The sequence below is a fragment of the Hermetia illucens genome, chromosome 2 (genome assembly GCF_905115235.1).
Source record: "Hermetia illucens chromosome 2, iHerIll2.2.curated.20191125, whole genome shotgun sequence".
Classification (NCBI taxonomy): domain Eukaryota; kingdom Metazoa; phylum Arthropoda; class Insecta; order Diptera; family Stratiomyidae; genus Hermetia; species Hermetia illucens.
Window position 1 is genome coordinate 16,134,825 of NC_051850.1, and position 24,716 is coordinate 16,159,540.

A 24,716-nucleotide genomic window follows, 5' to 3' on the forward strand; every position below is an offset into this window, starting at 1 on the left:
CAAAGCATGAATGCCCACTTGCGTGGCGTAGGGGTACATCAAGGGGAGCTGCCGAACAGGACTGCAGAGCTCCAGTCGCACCTGCAGAAGTGGCTCTTTAAAACGATTAAACTTGACTCTATTGTATTTACTAACCCGCACCGGACAGGGTTGTGTTCATCCAGAGGACCATCCTGGGCCACAGATCCCATTTCCATATATAAGTCCTCTCGCAGGCATAGAAACATATACTGGCTTTCTTACTCCCTTGTTCGTTATCCAATTAAGCTTAAGATGCAGGATCACACCGATATATTTAATTTTGGGAAGAATGCCAATCTGTAACTATTTGACCACCAAAGATGAAAGTCGGGTACCCTTGTCTTCATGGTAAACATGATCAGTTCCGTTTTGTTTGGCTTTATGCGGCGCCCAGATTTTCCAGCCCACGCGCACACTTTCCACAACTTGCCCCCCCCCCCCCTAATTTCACTTAAAATGCAAGGAAACATTCTTAACACCAAAATCGTCAATCCTCGGTATACCCTACTACCTTTCCCCCGTTCTTTTCCAATATCCGTGAAATTTGATCCATGACCAGAGCATGAAAGAGATGGTGCCACTTTGTGGCGTCCTTTTGTCTGCAGCTCTGGTGGAGTAATTACTTCTCAGATCAAATTGAATTATCCTAGTTCTTAACGTGGGACACCCCTCCAATCCTCTTCTGGTTAAAACCTCCTTGATAACTTTGGTACTAACAACGTTGGATGTTCCCTTCTTACCCCAAAAGTTAGATATAGATATATTGCTTTTAGGATTCCGAACGTGAAGAGCGGTTTCGGTGGATTTGCCTTTAAGGTAGGCGCGTTGAGATTTGGAGAAGGGGCTCGTCTCCATGGTCGTGGAGGTTCAGAACACGATCTAAGGTCTTCAATACGAAAGAGATGAAACTGCTTGGCGGACTCATATACGCGTCTGCCCGCTTTCGTTATAAAAAGTCGTAAGTCTCCTTGAGTGCGGTACGTATTCCCACGAAATACATCTCGGGTCAGTCTCTATAAGCTACGAGACAACTTTTTCTTGCTGTTTCCAAGTCATGCCAGGTTATTACCTGGCATAATTGTCGTCTTAGACCGGCGATATATATGCAGAGAACCTGTTTATAACCCAGCTGGTTATATACTGTGTTCTTACCAGAAAATTTCCCCCAGAAACTTAACCATTAAAAAAAAAGATTTGTATGAGTATGAGCCTTACCTAGAATCTTACTGAATCTCTCAAACTTGTTGGTATTTGTAATGTCCCGGCAAGAGTCCAGACTAGGCCGCTTCCCCGCAATCTTGACGATCCACTTGTATTTCTTCAAGTAATCCTTGTATGATTGCCAGTTGGAGACCTCCCTAGTCAGCTTCCTAAGGTTGGACAGATCTTCATTTCACTATGGCAATGTCTTTTTGCTGTATTCTGCAAAGCACGGGATTTTAAAAGCAGCTCCGATTGCCCTTTTTGGAGGCCTGACCTTTCATCATCATCAACGGCGCAACAACCGGTACCCGGTCTAGGCCTGCCTTAATAGGGAACTCCAGACATCCCGGTTTTGCGCCGAAGTCCACTAATTCGATATCCCTAAAAACTGTCTGGCGCCCTGGCCTACGCCATGGTTCCATCTCAGGCAGGGTCTGCCTCCTCTTCTTTTTCTACCATAGATATTGCCCTTATAGACTTTCCGGGTGGGATCATCCTCATACATACAGATTAAGTGATCCGCCCACCGTAACCTATTGAACCGGATTTTATCCACAACCGGACGATCATGGTATCGCTCATAGATTTCGTCGTTGTGTAGGCTACGGAACAGTCCATCCTCATGTAGGGGGCCAAAAATCCTTCGGACAATTCTTCTCTCGAACGCGGTCAAAAATCCGTAATTTTTCTTGCTAAGAACCCAAGTCTCCGAAGAATACATGAGGACTAGCAAGATCATAGTCTTGTACAGTAAGAGTTTTGACTCTATGATGAGACGTTTTGGGCGGAACGGTTTTTGTAAGCTGAAATAGGCCCTGTTGGCTGACAACAACCGTGTGCAGATTTTGCCATCGTAGCTGTTATCGGTTGCGACCCTAGATAGGAGAAATTGTGAACGGTCTCAAAGTTCTAGTCTCCTATTTTTATTCTTCCCTTCTGACCAGTGCGGTTTGGTTGGTTTCGATGCTGACGTTGTCATCATATATGTTGTCTTGCCTTCATTGATGTGTAGCCCAAGATCTCGTGCAGTTTGTACGTCTCGGGTTGTTCTTTCCATGATATCGATATCGTCAGCATAGCCCAGTAGTCGGGTGGACTTTAAGAGGATCGTACCTCTTGCATTTACCTCAGCATCACGGATCACTTTCTCCAGGGCCAGGTTAAAGAGGATGCGTGATAGGGCATCCCCTTGTCGTAGACCGTTGTTGATGCCGAATGCTCTCGAGAGTGATCCTGCTGCTTGCCGCAGAAAGAAAATCTAATCTGTTGCTGATTTGCCTGAAGTGAAGCCTCTTTGGTATGGGCCAATGATGTTCTGGGCGAATGCCAATGGTACCATTGCTTTTGCTTTCCTTGTTTTTTTCTTTATAACTTAACCAAACTTCTTCGACTCGATCTCCCTCCTGTCCCCGATTTCGGCAACGAGATTTAAATGTAAATGTAATCTAAAAAGGATCTCTCGTCAGGTACGGCCCATGCTCTCCTCCAAAGTCCCGTTGTTGCCTAGTAGTATAATACCAACGACCTCCTCTCAACCTTCGCAGTTCAGCTGAGGAAATGGAAGGATGGTGTACTTTTACGAGTAGTTCCTCCCTTTGAATGACTAAAATGGGATTGGAGATGGTTTAATACCATTCTCGTTGAACACTGAAGTATCAAGCGAACCGAAGGAAACACTAGAGCTAAAACTGGAAATGAAACAATCCCCAAATCAAAGATGTATGCCGACTACTAATAGAAACAATGTCAATTAATAAAAGGCTATCCTCTCCCGTTGCTGCGATGATCGTCAGATATTCTAGTTCTGCTGCTGGGGTTAATCGGTCTTGAGCCAAATAGACTACTACAAATTTATCCGCACTACTCTCGGTGTGATCTGCTTGCGTAAGTTGATCGTCAATCCTCGTCGTGTAGTCGATCTTGAAGTCCTTCAGAGGTTCACTGGTGCAACCCATTCGGCCCATCGGGTTTCATGGAGCGGAACACGTTCACCTTTGTGTTCCTGACTTCGAACTGCAGGTACTTCCCCTTTCCCAGTGCCTCTAGTCACTTTTAATTTAGGCGGATTAGTAAAACTTGACTTCCCTCTTGATCACCAATCAGTCAGTCGCCTAAGGCGATGCTGGGGGTTTCGAAAACGCAAGAATTTAATTAGCTTGTCTTTTATCCATGCGGATCTTCGGCAATCGGATAGGAATCTCGTCTCGCTTGACTACTAACCGATGATCATCTCCGACAGCTTTGACTCAATGCGGCTCCACACCTCTTGCGCGAGTTTGCCGCCAGTGGAATTATCATCTGGTAGCGCCAGCCGTAAATGACTCCTGGCTACGTCTTTGAAAGGTCTCACAATGTATGCTTCGTGGGTCGGTCGTTATTGTTTCGCTACACACTCTGCTCCTCTTGTTTTCTTGCACTGATTATATTTCGCCTTCTGTCAATTTCCCAGGCATCCACTTAGAAAGTGACAACAAACGTCAGATGATTCGTCGCTGATTTGACGAACTGAGGGGTGGATACAAGGAAGGCACAGGCGGATCTGGCAGGGATCAACCAAAGCAAAAGCACGGATATCTCCACCCTGCACTAGAAAAATTGCTAAAAGGGTCTAAAGCCAAGATAAAATACCATACACCGGGGGTTGGTCTGTAGTATGTGGACTCTGAATACCTTGGGCACTTTCAGTTTCCTCCTACGTTGACTGTCGAGCTATCCAGGGTGGACAGTTCGCCCGAATGACTCTTGGGACCAAAACATAGACTCAAGCTTTATAAAATAAGAACGGGAAATGCTAGTAGAGGAGGTATTACTGACAGGCGCATCATAGGATGACGACTAGCTGCACAGAGCAGTACAGTTGCTGCCAGCCGTAGCACCGCTGTGCTAGAATGAACAGCTGGGATCTCCAGACCAGCAGTTTCCTATCTGGTAGCTAAAGAACCTTTACCCCGAAACCACCGATGTCGAAGCTCCCCCAAAACAAAGGCCGACAAGAATGTCAGCTACCGGAAACCAGCGGGGAAGAGGAGGTCTATTGTACGATTCACCAAGAAGTTTTACCACAAATGCATCCATATTCTGAGCACGATTGCGGAGAATAAGGAGGCCAGCACTGTTGTCAAGCAGAATTACAAGAACTTCCCTAAATAGGAGGCTATTGTCTAGAATTACAACACGAGCTACTTTTTCAGGCAGATTTCTTCTCTTTTTCTCGTACGGACGTTGCACCTTACTGAACAGGAGATCTATGTATAACAAATATTGTCTTCTTTTGAAGATGTCCCTTAGCCGGTAAACCTTAGCTCTTCTTCCTAAGCCACTGACAGTGTCGCTATCAATCCGAAAAATGATGTTTTTCCTACAGTTAGTGCCAAGACTGGCTCCATTTTCTGTCCTTCTAGGTCAAGCTTAACCACCTTTACCGGAGCTTTGATTGGCTTCTTAGCGTACACTTCAATGCCTTTAAACAGCTTCGCGACGACAACCATTGTCAAGTTATTTTGAATCCATAAAATTATTTTATTGGTGAGTATAAAATGAGCAATATATTCAGGAGCAAATCAAAATCCATCTAGGTACTATTCAAGAAAGATATTCCTTTTTCGTAATAGTAATATAATCTGCAGGATCCTGAATATGGAGCGTACGAGTAATCCGGGAGACCATATCAAGGCTTCGGAAGTAATGGTGGTATACTCCAACAAGCACGATCGTACTCGCACTTCCCAGTGAACTTGCTAAATCCGTAATCCTGGGGGCAAATTTTAATCAAGAAAATGCCATTCTGACACAGCAAATATCTTGCGCAGTCATAGTCATAAGGGATCGCTGCTCCATGAGGGACAGTGCCGCAATAAGCTTCAGCTTGCGACCCAATAATGGAGGCGAGTAAGCCAAGTAGAACGAAGGCAATACCTGTAATTATAATAGGATTTTAAAATAACTAAATAATTAATCTTTACACCTGAACATACCCCGCATTTTAGCAATTGGAGGAATAGATACTTCTTTGTTGAATTTTTCCAAAGACTGAATTCAGAAAAGTGCCTTCTTCTATCTTAAATACATTTTGATAATGTTATCAATTTGGTCCGAATAAGCCAATAATTTATGAAAGGAAACTTATTGAGGTTATAGATAAATCTTTTAATCAAAGATATTCAGTTGCAGAGATACCTTAGAATATTATGCCGATTATTGAACCCTAACTAAATTGTGAACTACTTTTAGACCATAACCGTCCAAAATTCGGATTTTTTGGTAGAGTGTTCTGCGTTAGGATAGTTTCTCTTTTTCTTTGACAGCGTGAATGAGAGTTCATTGCTCTGAGCCCCACTGTTACTTTACTAAATGAATAAGCTTTGTCATATGTGATTGTCGCTATCAGTTTTCTTTAATGATCTAATCCCTGCTATCACCAAGATATCAAATCTCATAAGATTTCTAAGAAATTTCCCATTGAACGTGAGTTTCTATTTTTAATGTCTTGTGTAAAGAGAACCCTTTTTAAAATTGGCATTACAATCTCTCTGGATTTTTTTTGGCTAGAAGTGACCAACTCCGCAAGACACTAGCGCGTTAGCTTGCAGCTGTTCACCCTTTGCCTACTTCTTTTTCCGTGGAACGCCCAGGTTCCCCGCTCTTCGCATTTTTCCTGGTTGTTCCACTTTGCGAAGCTCCACCTGAATCCTGGTTATTATAGAGTTCACTACGCATTAGTTTCCTCCAATTTCAGCTTGTCCGCGATAATACGTTTTACGGTTCGGTAAAGTTTCAGAGCATTTTTCAGCCCTCTTTTCTCTAAATCAAACCGCGAGATACCCTCGATCTTCAGTATACAATCCCATTCAAGAGTAAATAGGGAATCATCCCACTTGAATCAGTCCGACCACTTCCTACAGCTTCCCTTCAGAGACTGAGAAGTTAATTTTGTATTGTCTTCATTTAATCCACTCCTCAGACGTCAAATAACTATGTAAATCCAATGACGGTTTTCTCCACTTTTTCAAGCGGATTTATTATTTTTTTTATCGTAAGGACGGTACTTCTGTAATAACACGTGCTGCGTAGTCTCGAAAAAGGGCTGAAAAAAAGTTTACACTACTAACTGGTTGACCTTCCTTCAATTACCTTCAAACCTTAGTATTTCCTGCTAGGTCAGGCGGAGTGGGCAATTCTGTTATTTTTTTGCAGGCATCGCCTATATGTTCCCTAAATTTTACCCCCAGGTCGATAATATAATAATAATTCGGAAAACAATCATATTCTGTTTCCTAAGGTTTGCAACCAACACCGCCTTTGATTTTTTTTAAGCCATCTTTAGCACCATTTTTATAGGATCGATGGCCTTATTGACGTGAAATCCGATATCCTCAAGTTATTTCAAAGGAAGAGAAACTTCGGTATACACCACCTTCCGCGAGGGAGAGCTCAATAGCCAACCCTGTGTTACTCCTACAGTCGCGGTACAGTTCTGAAGTTCCCCATCTTTGTCATATTGTCATACCAAAATATCCTTTGAGAGAGATGAGTCCCATTGATAAGGACAACCAACAACTCTCAACTCTCGTTTCGCAGGTAAAAATGATATGTTCTATCTAGAGAAAGATGCGGACAGAGAAGCTGTAGAAATACACCACAGGCTCAACTTCTCAATGATTCTATATGCTGATTACCAAGGACCCAAATCGACCTCTGTTCAGTCCCTTAAAATATTTCCGTCTGCAGATACGCACGGCCTGCTTGAACCTACTCCAAAAATTCGAATCAACCTCCCGCATCTCACCGAAATCTGCCTCAGGATAACTAACAAAACTTTCTAGTCCGAAAGCGTGCTGTCTGCACTTCCACAATTTGATTATTCTACCAATGGTATGACTACCTTGTCGATAATGATACAGTTTGCTTCCTCTGAGCACATTCACAAGAAACTTGCCCCTCAGTATTCGAATACGACATACTACATTGCAACAATTTCACATGTCGGACAACTAGCTTTTTTGTGATTTCCAAAAGGATAAAGATATTCTCGATACCCTCCATTGTCGCTCCAGAACTGTGTCAAATCCTAACTAGCTCCTCGTATTGGTTTAGCCTACTTAGAAATATTTGGGATTGTTCTGTTGACTACTCAGCATGAGAAACCGACTATTGAAGTCCCTCACCAACAAGAGAGCAACGAGGAGGAGGATGGGTCCTTGTGGTACATCATAGTTTGCTAAATACGCTATTGGACCATCGTCCGCAATTCGGCACTCTTTCTAGGCAGAATACTCTGACGGTATACACGATCTGGAGTTATTTCTCCTAGAATTCAAAGCGCTTGTTTTGTTCCAAGGTTAATGGCTTGTTGCCTATATGTCCTTCTTTCATACAAATCGTAAATTCCTGAGCAAATTCTTGCACTGCCCCAACCGCGATTTTGAGGTGCTGTTTAAGCATGACGCTTTATTTTCTACATTTTTTCCACGGATTCAAAGACTTCTTCTGCAGTTTTAACAGGAACTTCTTCAGGTAGGGTTTCGTGGCCACATTCTGTAGCCTGTCTGCTTATTGTATGTCCTTTCAAAATTTGTTTAAGTGAATAGCCCCGTTCTATTCGATAGGTCAAGCCAATCTTGGGGGTTTTTTATTTCTCAGGTAATGTATGTACCTCCGCTGCCCTAGTGTGAGACAGTCTTATATGCTAAAAGAGACCATCTTATCTGTCCCCATCGCAAAATCTGCAGGTGAGGTGTCCAATATAGACTCCCATCGCGAGTCGATCTTTTCTTGGAAGACAGAGACAGGTTATTAGCAAGTGTTTCTCATTGATGGATTAGTTGTTTACACCCTAATACCTTATGGTTTCCATGACTGCGGATTTGCTAATTCCGAGTAAGGATGCTGGTCCTACAAATGGTGACTAGTATCCGCTTCTTTCATGTCTCGCTATCCACTTCAATACCACTTGATTTTCAATTATCAGGGTCTTAAAACTTTCCTGCCATTCCTAGACGAATTTAGATCTGGCTGAAGAACATTTAAGGCTACCAGGCTGTGAAGGAGACAATTTTACCATTCCTTAACTTTTTCTGTAAATTCTTTGTGGCTCAGACGTCTATCGTATAAAGTTCTGCCTAGTATACAGCAGAGTGTTGACTACAACTAGTATGCCTATTCATGCGTACTCATGTTTTATGGTCACTGTCCTGTCCCGTCTCTTATTTTTGAGCTATTTTTATACCAGGGTGACAAGTTTCCCTGATGACTACCTCTCTTACCAATTATTCGGGTCTCAACTTTGGGATACCAGCAGAGCATGACTTCAAATTGCAGTCCATGTCCCAAGTTGGGTCTATGATTAAGGCTACATTCAGTTGAAAAATCCGAGAACATAAATTCACCCCTGTGTAAAATGCACATAGACCTTAAAATACACTTATTTCGATATTTGTCCAATATAAAACTGACAGTAGTAGACTACTTTGTTTTTAAGGTTTTCCACTTGTAGAGGCTGCTCCCTCTCAATAGCAAATCTCGGGCAAACGAGGAGTTAGACATTCAACACAGAAGGAGGAATTAGCATGTTCAAAACTGTGTAAATACCGGCGGTATCCACCTTGGCAAGCCTGAAACAGCGCCAGTTGATAATGGATATCTCCACGTTTTCGCATAATCAAAAGTTAAATGTTTGGAAACATCCTGTGCAACCTCCTTCCTTTGTGAGAATTATCTCATCGTACTCTCTCCTCCGTCATCACTCTTTAGCATTATGATCTCTGTGTACCTTCCAATCGTTCAACCTCACTAATTCGTGTCGATGGATGTCATTGCAGATGCTAGGAATGATTCGTCTGACGATGTCCCGAATGCGTTAGCAACTCTTAACGTGCTTAGAAGATATAGTGCCGATAGTTTCCTTCTATACACCTTAACGCTGTGGTAGGCGACCCCGGTGGCCTCGTCTTCCAATCGTAGACATCAGGCCTGTTATCGCAGCTTTCCCTGTTTTTTCGCTTGCATAAATCAAATGTTCCTTCAAAGGTTACCGATGATCCAGCGTAATACCTGTGTAAATGATGATCACCATGGATTCTACAACATGCCATCTCGCACGAAACCACCAACTCTAACTCATGTGTTGGTAGACATTTCTTGATCATCCTAACAGATGTCCAGAAAACATCCTCAAAATATTTGTCCATTACTGCAATTGCGATGTCGTCAGCATGGCCAGGGTAACTTGTCATATAGGAGTTTTCTATTCGCAAGCTAGTTGCTTATGGTTAGATAATGTACGTTGGCACATCCAGTTGACTATATACGATCTTATAATATATCACCATTGTGCACAACTGAAAGCATTCCTCAGATCGAGTATGATGATAGAACAGTATTTTCTGGTACTGCCCTGCCACTTTATACCTGCATTTCCTTCGTCTGCCAGATTGACAACTGCGATAATGGTATCCACTGTGAATCAGATAGTACGAAACCGTACTGATATTTAAACATGTTCCCTGCTTCTTCTCTAATTGAGAGCAGCCTGCTTTATATGATGCGCTCCCTGCCGTCCAATAAACAAATGAGGCGATATGAAGATTACCTATCAGGGGGCTTGTCAGTTTTTAGTAGTAGCACCAGCTGGTAAACTAGTATTAAAAATAGAAACTAACCACTCTGATCTTGCTTTTATCACTACCTTCAGAACCCGCCCCCTTCGTTGCAGCTATGCCTGATTTCATTATTCCACAATAGTGTCGGTAGTCTATTAACAATGATTCCGCAACACTGCTTACAGAAGTAATGTCTATCATTCAACCAATCCTCTCTTTGGGAAAGACTAAGGTATCTACGGTACTATCAGCGAATGGAGAACTGCGTTATGAGGTTGCTTCTCGCATTAGCGCAATCTGAATGAAGTGCGTTCCACAACTGGTGTTCTTTGCGGTCCACGTATCAACGAACGTTTCAAATCTAAAATTTACAGCAATGCCGTCCGTCCAGTCGCTTTCTATGGCTCTGGGTGCTGGCCGACTATAAAAGACAATAAATGGCGTCTTGCGGTAATGGAGACGAAAATGTTGCGTTGGACTAGTGGCGTGGCACGTTTTGATTACATCCTAAATGAGGATATCCGTGATCGATATGTGGTTGCAGCGATAGAGTCATCTTCAATGGTATGGTCACGTAATTCGCGCTAACGTGAATTCACTTGTCAAGATTGGTCTGGACATCGAAGTCGATGGTAAGCACCCTCTTCCTTAGGAGTGCCAAGTTGCAAAGGGTATGACTTGCGGTTTTGTCCATGGCAGAGGCAACTCATCAGACGCTGCCTCACCTTTGCCCTGGGAGCAGCGTGACCGAAAAGGTTACAAGTTGACATTTGCTCCCTATGTTTGCCCAAAGATGAGGGTTCCGTGGACCACAACCAGGAAAGTATGTTGCTCTCTAACTAGTACGGTCCTCAATTAAGTGGATGGCGGACTTAGCAATCCCTCGATTCTTAAGCAAAATTTTAGTTTAGCCTCGGCCGGGTTAGGCCTGAATTTTACAAGGCAGTTCTGTCTTCAACACAATTCATAGACATGTCGTGTTTTTGAACTAATATAAGGGAGGAAATGCCAACTTGTAACCATGCATCATGAATTTGGTAGAACCAAATGGCGAAACCGATCACGACGAGCTGACCTCGCTTGTGAACGGAACAAAGGCTGAAGAAAAAGAAGAAGATCGTCCTGTAAAGAAAAGGCTTCCAGAAATATCAGTTTCACTTTTGAGCCTTTACTTTTGCACTCAGTGGACCATTCGTTTAATTCTACCCCGATAACGATGGGGGATTTTGTGCTTGTGTTTAACACTGGCCCATGTTACATTCGCTCATGCTCCACACCATGAACACCGTTAATTTGTGTTCTGTTTATTCAATTACATTTCCAATTGTACACCTTGTGGTAATGGCGTTGTCTTTTTATCTCGCTAATAATCGCCACGTCCACGTCCAATTCTTGAGCTGACTGGCGCTAACGGGCGTGTATGCCTCGCATTAAGGATTAAGGATTATCTGAATAAACCTCGTTTGTTCCTCTTCCTTGGATTCTGCTCCCTGCAACAAGGGCCACGTTGTCAGAATCGAAGAGAGAGGAACAAACATCAAATTTGCATCCTTGCCCAACATATATCAGGGTTCCCTCTCACAATTTCTTAACAAGTGACCTTTTTCACCAAACTGTCTGCATCGGCCAGATCTGTAATGCTTATTGATGCCAGATTTGAATTCATGGCTGTACCCCAGATATTTAAAACAAATGTCGCGGGATACCTTCTCTCATATCATGTGAGTCGGTCTGCGCCTTATAAATACTTTTCTCAGAAACGGTTGTACCTGTTGCAATGAAATTTGAAGAAAAGGTTTGAACTGTGAACTTTCCCACATTTAAGTATCGAATAATAGGTCTCGACCCATGCTAGTTTTGGTTTTGACATCAGCTTTGAAGAGGAAGAGTGCAGGGTTTGGAACATAGTCACTTACATACTTTAAACCTCCAGCAAAGCCAAAAATCGGAAGAAAAGCTTCCCCAGATATCCACTCCGATATCCGCGCTCGATGAGAGATCAAACAGATGTCATCATGTCATCTATTTAGTCACCTCTTACGACAAGCAAGGAAGACTTTGAGCGTATTCTTAAACCCCAACTCACGAGGGGATAATTAGCTAGCCATATTGGAATCGCGATAGTTACATTTGGCCGAAGCAGGGCTATGGCTTATAGGGAATAGCAGATGCTCAGCGTTCTGGTTTTGAACATGAGAAGACTTTGGCCAAAAAATCGTAGCTTGGAATTTTTCGGGGCTCGTAAGTGGGGCAAATTTTACTGAAAGCATTTGCGGAGCTGGATGTAGTACTCAAAACGTTGGGACTTCATACACTCTCAGAGGGTCACTAATGGGCCTAACATACGTAAGCCCTATTTCAGCCAAATTACTGAATAGGTCACGAAACTGCTACCCGGTAAGCGACCCAGCTGATGTAACATCGAGTTAGAAGGGAACTCGGTAGCGATAGAAGGTATAAAGGCAGTTGTGACTACTGAAAGACACATATTCGCTCATTGAATAATCGCGGGCATTATTGAGTAAATATCTCTCAAACTTGTAAGAGATACAAAATCTTCTGAAGTCAGATAAACATTTGAAAAAAAGTCAATCTACCCTTATTTGGAAACAGCTTCTTCTTTTTCTTCTCTGATTCCTTCGAATTCATTACATTAAATCCATTTACCCCGCTTTTACCCGTCAATTCTCACACGTATCCCCGCCACCTCTAAAAATATGCCGAAACTTTAACCGAAGACGAAAGTTGAAGTCATTCTGATCAATATTTATCTGGTTCCGCATAAACACTTTTACCATTAATATTTAAATCTGGCCCCTTGAAAACTTCTAGTCTCCATCTCAAAACCTAGCATCCTGCTTGATCAATATTTTCTTTAAATACATCATCGTCTCGCCATGGTAGCGATTCTATAGAAATTTTTGTTTCCACGCGAACTGAATAAACACTAAAATTGTTTTCATAGCAAACGCCATGTAACATTCAAAATGGAAACCAGCTCCAGAGGAGCTCACTGCTCATTCAGATTCTTCTAAAGAAAATGCAAATGAGAAAACTCTCCGAAGATCATTACCTGTGACCAATTGTAATGATCCCATGTTGTTCATTAACACCGGCTGCCATGTTCCAATGGTCACCAATTTCGTTTTAAACATGACTAGGTGCCATGTCTCCCACAAGATGATTTCCTTTGTAGCGAAACGCATGCATGGAAAAAACAGATTCTTTTGGAAAGACGCTGACACTGCCTAGCAATATAGTCTCTTCTATTACCTATCATTAAGATGTCATCAGTTAAATAGTGAAAAAGTCATTTGTTATTTACTTTGCAGGCACTCGAGATCTAAAAGGAAGACCAATCATAACTATCGAAGCCAGTAATGTGACCGAAGCCGGACTTAACTGTTATGAAGTGGCTACCGTCTTGCTTTACTACAGTACAATACCTGAAAGGTAAGTCGCACGTCAGACGATCATTGTCCAAACGATTATTCTTGCATCTAAGTATGACCGACAACTAGCAATATATTATGCACATTATTTCTTATCGGTTTTGAAGCGTTACCAACACCGTTTTGTGGAGGCTAATTGAAATGGTTTTTTGTTTAAGGTCCAACACCTTGAGTACTTGGAAAGTTTGTTGAGTAAATAGTAAACGACCCTTTCTTTTATGACCCCGGTAGAGTAGTAAATCAAAAAGTTATTCACCATACGTACCTCTAAATGCATATACTCCATAAATATTGTCAGTAATGTGCAGCAACTCCGGTTATCTCCTACGATCAAACCTGCTGTATGCGTACTAAACTTGATGATTCAGACATTTATATCTATGCAAAGAAAAGATGATTGGGATTTCTTAAAATTTTCGAAACATTCGCGAATCTACATACAATAAACTGCCGACATTCTTCCAGGAAGCTGCCAATTTTTATCTCTTTGATTTCAGACTATTTATCATGATAATATCTCTTTACGTGAGTCGAATAACTACTAACATTCAGGTCAAGAAATTGGCTCTAATAAACAGTAGCTTTTTCACTGGAAAGATATTGGATCAAAATATAAATAGATATAAGATTTCAATTCAGTACGAAAGAATAAACTACAGACTATCAGCGCAAATCTACATGAATTGTCGGAAATAGTAATGGTCAAAGTGATCATCCAGGTTGACCTTGGTCAACCAAGAGGGCAAAGCTATCCAAAAGCCTAAAGAAAAGTAGCTAAACTGACCATGCGCCAGTACCTAAATGTAGCTCTATTGAAGTGTCCCGTCAACATGCACTTGCACAGCTCTGTGTTAACAAGGTTCAAGTATATGGTCCTGGAATCTTTTGCAACAGTCCCACTCCCCTCATACCATTTTCATGTATCTGATGTTTTGGGACCGCACCAGAACCTGAAATACGAAGAAAAATGTCGCCCGATATTACGGCTGCAAACCCAAAACTGAAAATGGCCATAAAAAACCCGCTCAACCTATGTCTGCAATAGTAAAACTCATATTCTGAATGCATCTGTCGACAGGGAAGATCACCGACAGACTGCATCCACAATCGCTATTTATTCTACCTTGGATCTACATAGAACGCAGCCTTCGGGGTCCCCACCCTACCTTGGCCTCTCTCGGTCATAATAGTTGAAGATACTCCTTGAATGTTGTATGAGTTCCACGGAGATTCAAGAGGAAGAGGGAACAGGAATTTTGCAGGATGGATAATAACGAAGATATAATCTATAAGGTCGACAGTATCCGTTCGGTTCTTTTTTCTTGGGAATATAACTTTTCTTCGGAATGACTAGTTGAGCCAAAGCTTGCGTTTATAAATATTCGTACAAAATTTTCACCGAACGTTACCTATCGTTGTAACGGCTGCTGCGGTACCACGCTATCTGATGCAATTCAGCTGCTGCATCAACACACGGCGACTTTGGCGTCGATTCAACATGCAGTTTCAAAATCGCTAACAATTCGCCCCCCACAAGCTGCTGCTTCATCGAGCACCAGCGTAACCTCAGCTCCTGAGATGTCGCTGACTGCCTCTGCTTATACCTTGCCGGCGACTGCGGCCAACAATACTGGCACCATACCTAAGTCGCCACGGTCGACTAATTCTCTGGCTCTATCTGCCACGCACTATTCCAGTGCCTCTATAAAAGATTGTATCAACCCGACGACGTCCGCTAGCCAACTGAAAAATCATCCTCCATCCGAGGGACATGTTTCCTACTCAGTATCGGATGCCCTACGCACTTCTGGCGATTGTCCTACAGTCGCTGCATTAGCACCACCACACGCTTCCCCCTGTGTATCATCGACGCCCGCTGAACCGCAGGCCTTCCCGACCTCGTGTCACCCGAGCGGCCCCCAATTCAACGTCGCCTCTCCGATGAAACATCTGTTCGTGTCAAGGCTAGCGTACTCCACCACGCCCAACGAAATTCTGACCTATATCAGAAGCAAAGCCAACTCAACCTTGTCACCTCTGAGTGTGTAAAGTTGACGAAGGATGGCTCTCCTGACCGAGTGATAGCTTCCTTCAAAGTGACATATCTCCATGACTTCGATGCTATCGTTCAATCTTCCTTTTGGCCACAGAGGGTCTTCGTCAAGCCTTATCAGAGGACTAAGCTTCGTGAAAATTTCCAGCCCGCCCGCCTGCCTCGCCCAATTTGAATTATTCCGACAACTATATATATATATATTTCATCAAAATGTAAAGAGTCTAAGGACCAAACTGTCGGATTTCAATCTGTCTGCCTTAGCATTCCAACATCATGTCATCTGCATTTCTGAAATCTGGCTGGATGACAGAATTTTAGATTTTAGGTTACTCTGTCTTTCGTTGTGACTGCGCTGCGATTGGCAAGGCAATTGCCGGAGTAGCCCAAATAGCTGTTAATTCCCCTCTCCGTGCCGAAATCATCTTTCCCTTCTCCTCCTCCTCTTACGATTCTGTCACCATACGTGTCTTTCCGCCAAACTTATGTCGTGTGTATATTTTTCCCGCCCAAGCCCGCCTGTACGAGGATTTCTTCGACAGATTATCAGAGGTTCTAATCGTTTTGTTTGCCTCACTTCCTTTCATCGTCTGTGGCGACTTTAATCTTCCTATGCTCTCCTGGCCTTCCCTCCTTCCCTAATAACTCGACCCACCCTTCCCTTGCTCTATCTACTTTCATGTACACCTGTGGCGCTTAGATCACACTCTTGACCTTGTCCTCTCTAACCTTCCAGTGCGTTGCTTTTCCCAATCCCTTCATGCCCCGTCTTACGTTCCCCGGACGCCCATCATCCTGCTCGCGAGTTCGATATTCAGATATTCCGACTTCACTCTCCTGTCGCTCGCAATCCTACCAAGTTCAACTTCCGTCAGGCGAACTTCAAAGGCCTGAACTCAGCCCTGGCGTCAATCAACTGGGTCCCCCTCCTCTCTCCATTTACCTGTGACCAAGCACTAAACACTTTCTATACCGTTTTATCTGATCTTCTTCCTTGTTACGTTCCCTCCACTCCTAAGTGCTTACGCTCTTACCCCATCTGGTTCACCACTGAAACTCACAAAAAACTACGTCAAAAACAGACTGCGAGGAAGAAGTTCCTTTTTTCTAGAAACGATGCTGACTTAGTTTTTTTCAAATCACTACGTTCCTCGATCAAATCCTTAATACGTAAGTCGAGAAACAAATATTTGACCAGTGTGGAAGACTCACTAAACCGCGGAAACCTGAAACCTTTTGTGGTCCCACATTTGCAACTCCCTCTGCCCTGCCAAGTTATCCCCTCCGTCCATTAAATTCTCTGCTTCTCAGCTAATTCCCCCCAACTATCTTGTGATTTACTCTGCCACTACTTTTCGTCAGTCTATGTTCCCCCTCCTTCCTCCGAATCCCTCCCGATAGTGGATGTAGCCTGCCCCTCATCGCCTACCATTTCCCTTCTTACTCCTATCCTTGTCGAGTATCTCATTGGCAAACTTGATGCCAATGTCGGACCAGGCTACGATGGTCTTCCAAATCTCTGTTTGCTCAAAACTAGTAAGTCCATCTCCCTTCCCCTATCTCTTATTTTCAACAAAAGCCTGAAAGAGAATCATTTTCCCGACTTGTGGAAAGAGGTTCCCATCATCCTCATACACAAAAGTGGCGATCGTACGCTTGCCGGGAATTACCGTCCGATTTCCCTCCTGTCTTCCTGTTCCGAAATCCTGGAAAGATATATCAGCGACTAGTTGTCCGCCCACTTTGGCCAACACATAGTGAAAGAGCAACACGACTTCGTTAAACGTAGGTCCACTGCCTCCAACTTGCTTGACTTTACCAACTTGGTCGCCAAATGTCTAAATTCACGGCAAAAAGTGCATACCATTTACACTGACTTCGCTAGAGCCTTCAACACTCTAAATCCAATCCCGCCTACGCTTTCCGAATCTTCCCTTCCTACATCAGCGTAGATCCTATCTAGATGATGGACTGCTCCGTCGCTGACGACATCATCTGCCGTCCTGCGTCTTACAACACAAAAGTTGACTGACGGTTTCGTCCAGGGCAAAAGCAACTCATCAGACGCTACCTCACCTCTATCCTGGGAGCATCGTGACCGAAAGCAACGACAGGAGGTAATCGTTGCATTTATATATAATCGCAAACATATCATGAGCACGAATCATATTGAAGCGAAATCCGTCATAAGTTCAGACTTAAACCAGGCCGAAGTGAATTTTTTGTTGCGGATGCTTGTAGTCCTGAGTCTTAAGTTTTACTGAAAAAAAAAATCGCATTTGACCTCATCCCTTCGCAAAATTTAAAGGGAAATTTCCAGTTCATTTCTTTGGTATACCACGACATCTAATTTGTATTTTGCATGCTTTCAATTCAGGGTGAAAGCTGCAAATCAGGGGAATATGCAATGGAAAGACTTCAACGTGACATTTGGCACCGAAGTCACTATGCACTTAGTGGTATCAATTGGTTTGTACCCCATCTCAACCAACTTGAATTGAGTTTGACGATAATGTAAGAGTTTAAACTTTCATGCAGCAAGAGACCCTGATCAAGCCCTAGCTGTTGGTAGTAGACCTCAGTGTTTTCTGTGCGCCTTAATTCCTGATATTTTTCCGTAACATTTTTCAACTTATATGGTTTTACGGTCCTAAGGCAATCAATCAATATCAAAACCTAATTATTAGAAAAAATATGCGAGGCCACATATATGGGAAAGCGGAACTTCATTATTTGCATGAAGAGGGGTATAACTCCTCGTCCGTATCTTGTGAACTTTTTTGGTCTAACTTTGTCGAGATTCAATATTCTTTTAGTTCCCCATTATTCTACAATGATCATGACAATTTGACATTCCGAGACATCACCTAGTTTTGATGGCCTATTCCGTAGACAATGGGAAACCAGATAAACTTTTTTCCTATAGTATCCTAAAAGGGCAGAACTGTCAAGATCGCCATTCACACTCCTAAATTAGTTGGCATAATCAGTAAAAGATTTTCCAAATTGACTCCACTATTGGACCGGGCCAAGGCCAAAGAAAAAGGAAAATAAGTACCTTATTTTTCCGTTTTTGGCTGAATCTTTTACTGAGTTATTCCTACATATTATTTCGAGGGCAACTTATTGCGTTCTACCCTGGAAGGGCTATTGAATTTTCATGACTACTTCAATTTAATCACGTTTAAAGAAGAAGACAAATGGCTCCTGAGATACTGTATATTCATTTAAAAAGGAAACTCGTGGTTCCCGAGATACCGTGTATACAGTAAAATTTTTATTGGCTAAAGAGTTTTCTTGTGACTTAGGGACAATAGCCAGCAAAGTGACACAACGAGAGCACGGGTCTCGCGACTTTTATTGCCTTCCCACGAACTTCCTGCAAGGTCATTGAAATATGACCTACCATCCAACTGATGGTGGCATGAGGACACAAGGAGATATCCTGTGAAATGGGCAGGATGCAAGGGCGACTGACGCCTATCTCGCTTCACGGGTTGAAGGTTTGGTTCGAGAGCGAATGTCGCCGTTTCGAACCTCAAACCCGAATACGCACTCAGTACATCAGGCACCTCAATATCAGCTTGTTTCAACTCCTATCGCGCATATAGGAAACTGACAGAGACATGACGATAGACATAATGGAAAATTTGCGGACTATACGATAGGTCCAGATTCAATAACTATTACAGACATAATGATAGATCGGACCTACATATATTGATAACTCGGACCATCAGGACCTGTCCTTACGAATGCCAGGCACGACCCGTTAATACCATGTCAGTGATCGTGTCTACACAATTATTACATCCTGGAAGCTGCTGTTTGATGACACAACATCATCTTTGTCCATCAACCAGTTCCTCTTTCGCATGGAAGCACTGACCAACTTAACCAGACAGGGGAAACATCGATCGAAGAAGTGACCCGATGTGGATCCTCCCTTTCGATCGCAGCACTCAGATCCAGAGTTTTACGGCTCCTCGCGCGCGGTCGAGCCGTCGTTTTATTTTTGTTTTTACTTTCAGGTTCAGCTCACGTGTTGCTTATTTTGGTAGGTGTGGCCGAATTCCCGTGTTTGTGTTTATTTTTCAGGATACGGTACGAACCCACTTACCACAAAAAGAGCGTGAATTTTTGTGAAATGGCACGTGAGGAGTCGAAGTGCTGAAAGGATCTCTCCCTACATTCTCGAACGTAACTAGCACAGAGGCGTAGATGCACTTCGAAGGAGCTTCAAAATTTGCGGAGGTCATCTTCTTAACCTTCCTTTCCTTCCGTTAACATTATTTTTGTGACTGGGGTAGATAACATGCTCCTGAAACTAAATTTTTCAAAAAATTCTTCCTTGTAGTTTTTCTCCTAGCATTCGTAAGCTTGTACAGGATTAACGCATTTATGTCTGCTTAATCAAAAATACCGTGCAACATGCCAAGAGGCCAGGGCCTAGTTCATCGTGACACACTATATTCATGAACCATTTTGTCGAAGGTATCTACACCACCTCTGGTAGAATTGTCAAAGTCAATTATCTCTGGCTTCTTGGTGACCTCATTTACATCTTTCTGGTCATGCATTGTAGAGATCAAAATAACAGATTTGTTCTTCTTTGGGGTGAAAAAGACAATGGTGGTCTTCCCATCAAAAGCGGACTGAGATGACAGGACTGAATTATTGTACGGAAGAAAAGAAGGTGGAATTTGTCGCTTATTTTTGCGTATTGTTCCAACAAGTGTCACACCAAATTTTTTTAGCATTTCTTCTGCCAAGGGAACCGAAGTGAACCAAGCGTCACAAATTATGGTCAGGTTGCTTCCACGCACAGTTTCTGCTAGGGTTTTTAAATAGTATGAAAGAAGACTATCCGTTGTGCTGCGATTCTCCTTACGAATGTATGGAATGGCATCAATCAGGTAGAACGTTCGCAGATTGTTACAATTTTAAGACCGTATTTGTCAGGTTTAGAGGCTATATAGACCCTGAAAGGACATTTCCCTCGAAAACCAAGAAGTTGTTCGTCAATCGTCAAATACATGTCAGAAGTGTAGTTTTTGCGACAGTTATCAATAAAAACAGACCACAAAGCGCGAATTGGTGCAAACTTGTCACACCTGTCATGTGTATTTCTGTCATCAAATCTTAAACAAACAACCAAAAATTTGGATCGGATATCGCTCATGACAAGTCTATATTCAGAGGATCCTGACCACATTTCTTCTGTGCTCAGATGACCATTTTTCCTCATACAATGTTCCAACAAGAGCCTTAATTCAAATTTCATCTGTTTCATGAACGGATCGCTGGCCAGAATACTTTGCAGCTGGAATACCCATTCCAATGTTTGTATACTCAACAATTATTTCAATTATGGTTTGGTCAATAAGCAAGCTTAGAAAACTGAGTTTGAAGCATTCAAAGCATTCAAAGTCGTTTTGGCTTTTGGTATTTTTACAAGGTTACGAGCCTGTGGATCGTTCAGGTGGTGACAGTGACCATTTACGGTCATTCTTACCTTTCACAATATTCGAGCCATATTCCGTTTCGTCCTTATCATCATAAATTTCGTCTAAATTTTCACTATCTGTCATCACTATATCCTCTTCATCACTTGACGAATATTCGTCAGAGGGTTCATTTTCATGATCATCAAAACAACTTCTCACATAATCTGCGAATTCCGGGTCATTAACATTAATAGAACACATTACAAACGTCAACAGTAACAGGAGTGATGCGCCACCCCAAAGAGTATAATTCGCAGGACTAACAGCGGAAGGTTAAGTTTTTGGGATAACTCTCCCCTCTTGGTCGTCTCCAGTCACTTAGGATGGTGGTTTGACCATCGCAATCCTAATAAGTCATTACAGTTTTATAGGATTTTTTTAGTCTCAATGGCACGAAAAATTGTAGATGAGTTAACTCCATTAAGGACCTTGAGATGCCCATTTGTTTTAAGATATTGCCCTTGGGGAAAGCTTCTCTGCAAACTTTTGTTGGTTCCATTTTACACTGCTAAATTCTGTTGAACCCGAAGAGCAACTGTCATAGTGAGGTGATCCTGGTTTTAACTCTCATTCTTTATTCGATCCCATCCGTTTGGCAATACCCTATGCAATTTAAACAACATTTGTTAGCAATCGTATAATCAAATACCACCAACGAAACAAGAAATATCCCAGTGGAAGCATTAATGAACAAAGTTTCTAGAGGACACTATCGACCGATACGGTGCCACCAACAGCATAGCGGCACAGATGAATAAGCGTGAAGTTTACTTAGCACCGGTCTTAAGAATTCGATAAGTAAAGAAAATTGACATGCTAATAAATTTATCGACATTATGGCTAATATCCGCGCAACATGACAAAGTGGGTGCCTGGTCTTTTCAAACATTCCATCATACCAGCTTGCTAGGCATCAACACCGTGACCATGTTCCACATTTTCAATGTAATTGAGAACATGTTAATAGAAACGTTTCAACTGGATGAATAAGGATCGCTGGTAAAGTCTGAATGCTACTTTAGCCAAAGATTTATAGAATAATTATAATTTATCTGCATGGAAACGACTTTCGACCCTGGATAAATCACCTGGTGGTTTTGTAGCGAATTTGTCAAATTGGAAGAATGCACAGTAGTTAAAGGCTTCAAGTTCGCATGAATTCGAAATCATCGAGCATTGTTGAGTTTTTACAAAGCGATTTATATAATAACTTCTAAAAAGATACATACGTCATGCTTTATTGAATTTATCGTGGTCTTAGAAGCCCATTCCAATCAGCTGCGTCTAATATGTGCTACTAATTTCGAAGCAATTCTTGACCTACTCCAGGTTGAAATGTTGATTAATTTTGCCAATTATACCAAATCGGTTCTACTCATTTAATGATTTCGTAGATATTACGGGTTTGAAAACTTAGTTAGAGTTTGTGGAAATATGCCAGTGATTTATTGATAACTAATTAGTGTCATTCTCAATCCATTTGATATTTTCTATGATATTTCAACCAGACAGTCAATTTTATACCAAATCACAGAAAGGGGATAGATGCATGCATACTTACACATACATAACATCACAGCAAATTTCAGATATAAATCTGCCAAATAAGGATTGCCAATTCAATTAATACGATATGGTATTTCCTCCCTACCTATAGTTGTTTCAGGAGTCCGGATGATACCACTATAGTTACATGATCTAAAAAGAAGATCTTCCTTCTTTGGCTTCAATTTGCTATTTTTAAACAAATACCGTATTTCGGGAACCAGTTCTTCCCTTCCTCTGTCTTTAAATAAAGCAAATTCAGTTACAATGAAACAGCTGCAAAATTCTCAGAAATTTTCAATCTTTCAACATAGGTTCCTTTAGTTTATTGTGAAGCCGTATCTATTAAAGGCTTCTACGGGATCCTATTTTTGACCCTTTTGTGGAACATAGCTTACTTGCTATTGTTATTTTTTTTCCTATATAATTTTTATTGAGATGGTGCATCAGTTTCATTACCATCACACTTAGCGTTATGCCGTCCAGGAGTAGCCATTTTGTAGTTGTAATATTTAATGGGGCATAAGTCGTCAACCATGCCTATCGTTGTCCATTTGATGGAATATGCTCCACCTTCCTCTAGGATCTTCTTCTTTTTCTTCAGCGTTTGTCCCCCGAGAAATTTGCACTCGTCCTCAACTGTGTTGCGTCATATCGTTCTAGACGACCCATTCATTGGCCATCCTAGAATTGCCGCCAATTCTTGATGTTTGACTTACTCACTGTCCCTTTTTCTTCGTATGCCAACGAAGCTCTTCATTCGACATTGAGTCAGGCAAAAGCGCCCCGATGACACAACGCAGACTAGCGTTCACGAAAGCTTGGACCTGTCAAGTACATTGTACATGCTGGAGGTTTTCGAACCTCCTCTAAATCAGTTAAGAGTAGGTGAAGCAGAGATTCAAACTTCGCGCAAAGTGATGATCAGTGTGTTAATGTGGTCGATACAAAAGAATCTAAAGCGAAAACCAGCGACCAATCCTTCGAGATGTTCCTTGATTCGCTCCAAGATTATTTTAACTATTAACTTTGCGATGGTAGGGATAACACAAATAGCCTTCCAGTATTTCAGGATAAATGATCCCCAGTATTTCAGGATAAATGACAGTAGCAGCTCTACAAAAACTACAAGAGCTGCAATGAACAATTCCGCTGGAGGACCATCAAAACCCGACAGTTTTACTTTGCTTGAGAGCATTGAAGGCATCGGTGATTTCATTTCAATTTATAGAAGCATTACGTATCTGCATATAATGGTGGCTTGCCATTTAATTCCCGAGAGGTGGATCTTCACCGAATGTTATAGGTTTAAAAACGGTTCTACTTCTTGAGCTGCTCATTATCAGGAATAAGGGCCCGACTTTTAACATCCTTGATCAGACCACCGACTGATTTGTGACCGGTGCGGTATATGGCTCGGAAATTGTTATTAATTCCTACAACTTCTGCCTCCCTGAACAACACATTAATTAATTAATTAATTTTGTTTTCCCATGGCGCATGCTCCACTACATATTTCTCACTGTATCGAAGCTCGAGCGCGTCACGTTCACAAACGAAAGCAAACGATCATTAGGTGATCATCCACTTCGATGTTAACGCCTCTCATGTTACGCACATTCAGAAGACAACTCGTAAATCTACTGCTGATGGCAAAAACCAACTAACCTTATGGCAGGCTCTATACAGTCAATAACGAGGGGATGAAAGTTTCGGAAATCTACAAACCTTACACCGTTGTTGCTACGATAACCAAAAATTTCCTCATCATATGTCGGAACAAGGTGTAATCAGAACCCACCTTGGCATTGAAATGACCTATCACAATCAGGGTGACACCACGTTTAGGCTCCTCTCCTTCTGCATCGGAACCCTCTGTTGATGCATAGCACTGTACTGTTCAAATACTCCTCATTTTAAGTCGGTATCTTCCAGTCAGTATCCCTTCCGAAACCAGCTCCCAAGTTAAGAGAGAGTACCTTGTAGATGCCGTAAGCAATAATCCGTTTATAACCGCCAGGCTTTTCCTAGTACAATAGCGCCCTTTAGACCATAGCGACTCAACCGAATCGGAGTTTCCTTTAACCTAACTAGACTTTGAACAACAAAGAAAATGCACTTTCAAACTAAAGTTTGCGCGTACAAGACGGATATTAATCAAGTGTAGTGTGGCTTGGAAACATGTTTTATTTCGTATGTAAAAATTTAGCAAATTACAAAGGGACATCAGGACAATGGTTGAGCGGGTAGAGCGCCAGCCTCTCAACCCTGCTATTCTGGGTTCCAATCCCATTCGTCATGGATCTCCGCATTCGTCTTGTGTTTGTCTCCCTTCTGT

General features: G+C 42.2%; 1 protein-coding gene across 5 annotated transcripts in view; it reads left to right on the top strand.

Annotated features, from left to right (window-relative positions):
- Nucleotides 1-24,716, top strand: part of LOC119648013 — a 416,281-nt gene that overhangs the window by 267,472 nt on the left and 124,093 nt on the right. For all 5 annotated transcript variants that reach the window (XM_038049415.1, XM_038049416.1, XM_038049417.1 and 2 more), the window contains one exon: nt 13,154-13,274. In XM_038049415.1, coding sequence (XP_037905343.1) covers nt 13,154-13,274 — 121 coding nt within the window. The remainder of the gene's footprint in view (nt 1-13,153; nt 13,275-24,716) is intronic.